The 8085-nt window shown below is 42.5% G+C and overlaps 2 protein-coding genes across 2 annotated transcripts in view; one reads left to right on the top strand and one right to left on the bottom strand.

The window, feature by feature from the left end:
* Positions 1–4995, top strand: part of SARC_08661 (hypothetical protein) — a gene marked incomplete at its 5' end in the record, with an annotated part of 7982 nt that extends 2987 nt beyond the window's left edge. The window contains 5 exons of the mRNA XM_014297354.1: positions 366–536; positions 904–1024; positions 1321–1492; positions 2160–2457; positions 3876–4995. Coding sequence (XP_014152829.1) covers positions 366–536; positions 904–1024; positions 1321–1492; positions 2160–2457; positions 3876–3995 — 882 coding nt within the window. The 3' untranslated portion in view covers positions 3996–4995. The remainder of the gene's footprint in view (positions 1–365; positions 537–903; positions 1025–1320; positions 1493–2159; positions 2458–3875) is intronic.
* A 1203-nt stretch (positions 4996–6198) lies between these two features.
* Positions 6199–7313, bottom strand: SARC_08662 (hypothetical protein). Its single transcript, XM_014297355.1, has one exon. The coding sequence runs from the start codon at positions 7155–7157 to the stop codon at positions 6744–6746; it is 414 nt and encodes a 137-aa protein (XP_014152830.1). The 5' UTR covers positions 7158–7313; the 3' UTR covers positions 6199–6743.
* Between the last annotated feature and the right edge of the window lie 772 nt (positions 7314–8085).

Raw genomic sequence — 8085 nt, forward strand, 5'->3', positions numbered from 1 at the left:
ATTGTATAGTGAAGTAGCAAGTACTTCAAGGCCAATCATTGTACAGTGAAGTAGCAAGTACTTCAATGCCAAACATTGTATGGTGAAGTAATAAGAACTTCAAGACCAATCGTTGTATAGTGAGGTAACAAATACTTAAAGGCCAATCATTGTACAGTGAGGTAGCAAGTACTTCAAGGCCAATCATTGTATAGTGAAGTAGCAAGTACTTTAAGGCCAATCATTGTACGGTGAAGTAGCAAGTACTTCAAGGCTAAACATGGTATAGTGAAGTAGCAAGTACTTCAAGGCCAATCATTGTATAGTGAAGTCACACCTTTCGCAGTCGCTTGTCTTAATTCTGATTACTCAACTATCGCTCACAGGTGAAGAAGGAGAAGATTGAAATGGAGAATCTGCTGGAACAAGAGCAGGAGTTCATTGTCAATCGGTTGCAGAAGCAGATCGAGGCCAAGCAGCGAGTGAGCAACAATCTGGAACTGCAGATCCAGCAGATGCGCAAAGAAAAGGGCGATATGGAGAATGCTCTCGAACAGGTGAGGTTATTCTCTGTATGTACGTTTGTACCTCACCTGTAGCGTATCTGTGATTCTGACCTGTAGTTCGATGTTATATGTTGGAATGGGGCGTATAAGATGGTCATGCAGGTTGTACATGTAAACTCTTGGCAAGCACATTAGGTTGTCTGTGGATGTCTAGTATTATTATATGGTAGGTTAGGCTTCATTGCGGATGGAAAGGTAGTGTTGCAAAGCCTCGTATTCGTTTGCTTTGTCCTTGATGTACAGGCCGAGTACGTGTGTTGATTATTATGTTGTAGCAGAGCAAACCATGTTTGCGGAATAGTTATTAGTCGAGTGTCACGGTCAGTGTTACTGAATTTCGTTGACGTCAAAACATTAGGAAGCGGAGTTCATGGTCAATCGCCTGCAAAAGAAACTGGAAAATATGGAGCAGGAGAGAACGGAACTGAAGAAGCAATTGTCGCAGGGCTCATCCACCACCAGTCTCAACAACCTGGCGGGTATGTGGTCTGCGTTCTGTGATGCGTGATCTGAAGTGGTTTTAGTCAACATGTGATGCAGGTGTTTTCGCTGTACAGCAACTCATACTGCGAAATCAAATGTGAAGTATGTGAATATCAGACCGGAAGTTCGAGTACTTAAAGCGCTGTATTATGTACAATACGCCTTCTTTCCTCATATTATTCTCTTTCCTCGTACTATTATCTTTACTCATGTTATTATCTTTCCTCACCCTATTCTCTTTCCTCATGTTATTCTCATTCCTCACGTGATTCCAACGACCCCTGAAATGAAGGTTCTGCTTCGGGATTTTCCTCGGACGGGTTCACGAGTGGAGATGTGAATGAAGAAGTGAAGCGACTGCGCCAGGCACTGCTGGACAATGAGGAGCAGCAGAAAAAGCATCTGGCTGAGTACGAGGCCGAACGACACAAACTGCAGTGCGACAATACTCATCTGCAGCAATTGTAAGTTAACCATTGTTGTGTGACGGAGTTCGGTCTGGTGTAGTTTAGTGTGTACGTATGTCTATGCGTATATGTGTTGTCGTGGTGCTCCTCGGAAATTTCAGTTCATGTCGATCTATTTGTAGTTGTATGCAATTGTTTGGATGGAAACTAGCTGGTAGTAGATATAGGCATGGATACGGCCATGAACCTGATTCGGGTATGTACAATTGATTATCCCAAGGATAGTCTATCGAAGTCGGAATGGCTGCCTGAAACTGGCCGCTTAAGGGTATCAAGAGTAGTACACTGGCATCAGGGCGACTGCTTATTATCGCCATTATGAAATTTTATGCAGAGGCTCTGAATATTTCGTGTAGCGTAAGGAAGGGTTTCAACTGATAGTTCCTTCCATGTCGAAAGATCTTTGTTGACAAATCTTTGTTGAAAGATCGTTTTTGAAAGATCTTTGTCGAACTATCTTCGTCGAAAGATCTTTATCGAAAATTCTGGAATCTGTGTTTGCTTACCATCAGTTGAAATGTCGTGCAAAATGTGTAGGTTTGGTCTTATGTAGCAGTTACATGAAAGAACTTGCAGCGTAGAGAAAGAGTCGTTGCTTTGCATCGATACCTGACCCAATATTTGCCTACACTGAAATGGGTCATTGGAATCCATGAACTCACAGATTAGAACGTGAGAAGGAACAGGTGGGTACACTATCTCGCAATATGACTCGGCTGGAGTTGGAGATGGAGCAGGAAGAGGAGAAGCAGTTCAACCTGCTCACATCGCCAACCAATGTGCGCAAGCAATTGGGCAACGGTGCGCAACTGCCGTCGCACAAGGGCTCTCTGGGCGAAGTGCCAGCGCCTCGTCTGCTGCGCATTAACTCCACTGGACAGCCAGGGCCAACAGACAGAATTCGCACCCGCAGCATGAGTGAGGACATGCCCCTGCAGATCATGCAGCCCGGCACCAAATGGGTAAGCCGTTCATCTTCATGCGTTGTATATGATGTAGCATGAGTGAGCACATGCCCCTACACCAAATGGGTAAGCTGTTCACCTTCATGAGTGTGTATATGATGTAGCATGAATGAGCACATGCCCCTGCACCAAATGGGCAAGCCATTCAACTTCATGAGTGTATATTTGATGTAGCATGAGTGAGGCCTAACCCCTAAAACCCAAATGAGTGAGCAATTCACCTTCATGTGTGTGTATGTGATGTAGCATGAGTGAGGACATGCAGCTGCACCAAATGGGCAAGCAATCCACTTTGATGAGTGTGTATATGATGTAGCATGAGTGAGGTCTAACCCCTAAAACCCAAATGGGCAAGCAATACACCTTCAAGCGTTGTATATGATGTAGCATGGGTGAGGACATGCCCCTGCACCAAATAGTTAAGCCATTCACTTTTATGCGTGTATATATGATGTTATGTAAAAATGTGACTAAACGTGAATGTATCTATAAATTACCTTTGAGGTGTTTGGATGAGATTCCGACAGGATTGTAGTTTGGAAACAAACGTCACACAAAATATATGCGCGAATGTACATGTTAAAATTACACCGGATAGATGTTAACAGCCAGACGTGTTTTAGCGCATGCATTCGTTTGCTGAATGGGGCTTATTTTCAAACAGGCCGAAGAATCGTTCACACAAAGTATTTATGAGCTTAAATGCAATGGAGTGCGATTTTATGGTTTATGGTTTGATGTTGAAGTGTCCCGATTCATTTCATTGTGTACTCACTGTACCAAATATTCTTTAGCTATCGTCACACTCCTACAACACCTATATTATGTTGTACGTCACTTATAGCATGCTGTACGTCATTTGTAACATGTTGTACGTCACTTATAGCATGTTGTACGTCACTTATAGCATGTTGCACGTCATTTGTAACGCGGTGTACGGCACTTAGAACATGTTGTACGTCGCTTGTAACATTTTGTGTATCGCTGGTGTGTATTTTTAGAGTTTCTTGCTGCTGTTCATTTTCGAGGACCGTTAATGAGCAAATGTGTCATTAATATTAGTAAGTGTTGACTCAAGCGTCTCATAAGTTCGTTCAATCTAGTTCTCAGGCGATTTCCAAAGTCGTGCTATGACGAGCTACAATCTTTCTAACCTGGCTTTCGTCGCATCATTCATATGCTCACAAGCACGAGCAATTCATTGACTGAGTCTGCACATGTTGCCATTCTCTTGGTGTTTGCTGACAATCCAAATTGGAACCTGCACTGAATGGCAGTACATATTAAGTCGCCCTAATGACTTGTTGATTTAAATCGCTCCAAGTACCCTCCCAACGAATACGTTATAAAGCGAATCCTCGGCCGCTCACAACAGTATAATTCTGTTTTCGCATTGCACATCACCTGACGCGCAGTGGGCGCACCGCAGTGGCAGCACAAGCTCTGCCAACGTCTCCGCAAATGAGCTGCAGCTGCCCGTCGACTCCTCTACGCCCAATGCCGCTGGCTCCACCGATACTCCTCAATCCTCGTGAGAGTAGAGAGCTACATCCTAAACATGGAGCGCCGTTTATATCCGCTGGTTGTCGTACAACCTTGCGATGTTTCCTTTCTTGATGAGCCGAGAGTTAGATCTGCTGAGATAGACTTATACGCACGGCCCCTAGTGGACCCGGCAGTGTGCTACGGAGTGTGCTATCGTATTTTGCCTCTGCGTTGAATCCTCCCGTCCTGAAGTGCATGTACTACCGCGTTCTCTGTAGTTCGACGGTATGTAGTGGCCGAGCAGGTGAGCATGGACCTCCTCGGGAAAAAAAAAGTTTCTACTACTAAGTGCTTTCGGTCATCGTCATCGTTAACTTAGGATTGTATGCAGAGAACCACCTACTGTGCTTCATCCAGTTGTTACCTATCGGCACAAGTTGAAGTATCTTCCGTATTATGGCTCTGTGATGATCTCAAGGTGCGCGCAATCGCTACAGCACGCTCGCACGAGTTCCGGAGAGATGACGCTCCGTGTAATGTGTACAGTTGCAGTAGGTACACCCAATTCTGAACTCTCGATCACCTACGGCTTTCTTAGAATTCACGGCACACATGTTGTCTGTGCTGCAACTATTGCCTGCGGAGACTTTCGGATCGATCGTATTGTCGTAAATCAATGTCATATATATACGTATTTTGCTGCATATATAGAAAATTGCGGATAGTGCGTTTGAAACTGAAGAACATTTGTTGACCCTCTGATCGGGGGTCAGGTCCAGTTTGAGTGCGTGTGAGTATAGAGGTAGCCATCACAAATCTTGCAGAAAATATGCTTGCTTATGTCGTCAATGTGCTATTTGCAGGAGACGGTATCGCTGGGTAGCTTTGATTACAACACATGTATGTCCCGATACTTGCGGACTGGATGTCTGTTTTTTTTCATGTGATCACAGCTCACTGATTCGTGTTACCAAATCGCAATCGAATAAAGCCAAGGAATCATTGCAACATGGTTGTTTACATTCATTGCAGAAGAGCCGTGTACGCGAATCTTAATAGTTATACACTTTCAGTTTGTTACTATTTCGTGTTTATTTATAGTTTATCCCGTTGTAAGATGTAAACTGATGATCGATGCACGTCGCCAAGGAAACGACACTAAATTTCTTCTTATGGGCCTTGGTCGTGTTTAACAATCGCACCACACCGCCACATTGTATGTGCATGTGATTTAGCGTATCACAAGCTGTGAGATGTGAGATATGAGTTCACACCTCCTGATATCGTCGCTAAGGGAAACTTTAGTTGCAGGCGATTCGGAATTCTGCCTATTGAACGGTCTATAATATCACTCATCTAATTGGACTTCGCGACGTTAGAGTATATATCATCCTATTGCGGCAGGAAGCAGTACGCGAGAATGGGAATATCAAAGTGCAGATTCCAGATATACCTCGGCAAACTCTAACGCTACCAGCGAAGCCGGAAACAAATTAGAATTGAATTCAAGCATATCTTAAACCCTACGCTGCCAAGAACGGAAATGAAAGTCATATAAATGAAATATGATCAGCTAATACGTGTGGATTAATGCATAAGGCCATAGCCTTGTCTGATTTAGAAGGCTATGATAAGGCGCTGATTTTATTTTACCTTCACCCTAAAAATTCAGTCTGGTATTCGTATTCTGTGTTCAGTACAAGACTTCAGCCCATACAATGATATCGAACGGTAGTAAACAGAAAGAAGTACTGAACCTTTCGGTCGGCTCATACATACACATGACCAGTCGTGGTGAAGATAACACCACGCGCAAGGACCACTATTTCTTTTTGCAATAGCTTACACTGTCAAGAGTGTTTCGCTGCTACATTTCTGCATATGGGAAGCGTTTATGAACACGCCGAACGCTGACTACAGGTCTTAATGGGACGCTGTTCGTATATGAGCTGATAATTGACTTTGCAGAAGGCGGCAGCCAACTCACACTCTTGCGAATATATTGCGAATAATCATTGATTGCTTTCAAATTGAACAATATCCTATTTGCACCAAACCGACGAGATACTGGTGTTCTCTCTCCCTTAAACCCTAAAATAGAGGTTTAATGCATACTTTTCGTTTTGATTTGCTTATGCGTTTTGAACATTTTATAGATGTAATAAGGCTGCTTGGATATACAGATAAAATTCGTTTGTTATAACCGATACCACTAAATAGCAGCAAATATACTAAAGTTTACCCCGTGGTTAATGCGAAACTGAATGTACTTATTTATTAGAATAGCTCTATGTGGTGCTATATTTAGAAACAAAACTGAAAAGGTTGATAGTATGTACCAAGGCCAATTTATGCGTTTGCCCTCATTGTCTGGTCGGTTTTCAGCGCCACTCGACAGGCAGCAGACGCCTAACGCCCTATGATTATTAAAAAGCAGCGTGTAAACTATACATCTCATGGTAATGCGAAACAAAGTTGACATGTTTTAGAATATGTGGTATTATATTTCAACACTGAAATGCAGAGTTGTTGTTGTGTACCTTGCAGCCTATTTGTGCGTAAATCCTTTGAGACGTCGCTCGACAATTCGTCACAGAATTTCAACGAGAAAGACGATGATTTGTAATCATACTATAAATCAAAACATGCCCAGTAACTTTTGTATTTAAAATATCGTCGTTCAGGTTATGCAGGTAAGTCCAGAAACTTTGTGCTTTACAAAAACTAATTCACGTTTTCCAAGTCCGACACCGAGGTAACGTGCTGCCAGGAAGAAGACGTTTTTGGGCACATAAAATCTAAGCGAACCCTGCCGGGAAACCATCGTACTTTATGAAGTCGTCGTTAGCCTCTTCAAGTCCTTTGTCGCCGTACCAGATGTGCATAGTCGGCACAACTGGAACTCCATCAGATGCCCACTTGACTCCTCCCAAGGGGGGTACGGCCAAGCCATTCGGTAAAATATGATAGATCATACTACCGCAGGTCTTACACGAGTTCCGAATCTTTCCCGGTCCACTCTCGTATGAAATCAAGTTTGCACTTCCTTTGGTGAGCTTGAACTGCTCAGGTGAGTATGCACCTACTCGTGCAGGAGCGCCGCCGTAAACACGACAGGTGTTGCAATGACAATAACACGCTAAGGCAGGCTCACCCGTTAGCTCAAATCCTACTGCATTACAAAGGCACACGTACGTCCCGGAAGCTGACATTGTTTGTTCGTTGAGTATTCAACTACAGGACCGTTTTAAATTAGAATGTGTGTATATATGAGATTGTATCCAACGAGTCAGTAGTATACTTTTATATATGAAAATATAAATTTATATAAAACTTGTTGTGAGTCTAAAAAAAGACATATTTTAAAGGACGATTGATTGTGAGCTTTTATTTTCCGCACACACGGCATAAGAGACAACTCCACTAAAACCCTATGACGATATTAACGAAAGGTCTGTGCATGCCGGGTCGGTGCAATATTCAGTTTGTGACTCAGAGGTGTGTCCTCTATTTTTAGGTCGCATATTAAATATTTCATGTCAGCTTTTGGCCGTATGTATTTCAAAATACATTTTAGAAACCAAAATTCTCCCCGTATTACGTATTGCATAATTTTTTTCCATATCCATATTTAAATTAAGAGGTGAATATCCAGGCGGCATGCCTGATAACCAATCCCCAAATAGTTTGTGCATATTTATTTATTTTAAAAATATCGCGAATGTACGGCGGGCCGACGGCGCGCTGCTTGGATGACAGCCTGACCCCTGACGGGTCACGGGAGCCTCGTCTGATGCTTTAACAAGTAGGGAGTTGGGAGCCAACCATCAATATTTGCTTGGAGTTGGATTTGTGGGAGCCATCCTTCACTAAACTTGGGACTGTTGGGAGCCAGCAACTATGCAGCATTCACGCAATAAACTTATTCACTATCAACATTTTATAATACATAATGAAAAAATGATTGTTTTTTTCATATCCATGTATTATTATATAGAGCTATGAAACAACATACATATTTACGGTCGTACATAAATATGTAAATATGTATTATGTTTCATAGCCCTCTATAATAGTACTTGATGATAAGAATTGAGAGCAATTATATATTTGTATATATATTTATATATACTTGAAAGT

The sequence above is a fragment of the Sphaeroforma arctica genome, assembly GCF_001186125.1.
Source record: "Sphaeroforma arctica JP610 unplaced genomic scaffold supercont1.799, whole genome shotgun sequence".
NCBI classification, from domain to species: domain Eukaryota; class Ichthyosporea; order Ichthyophonida; genus Sphaeroforma; species Sphaeroforma arctica.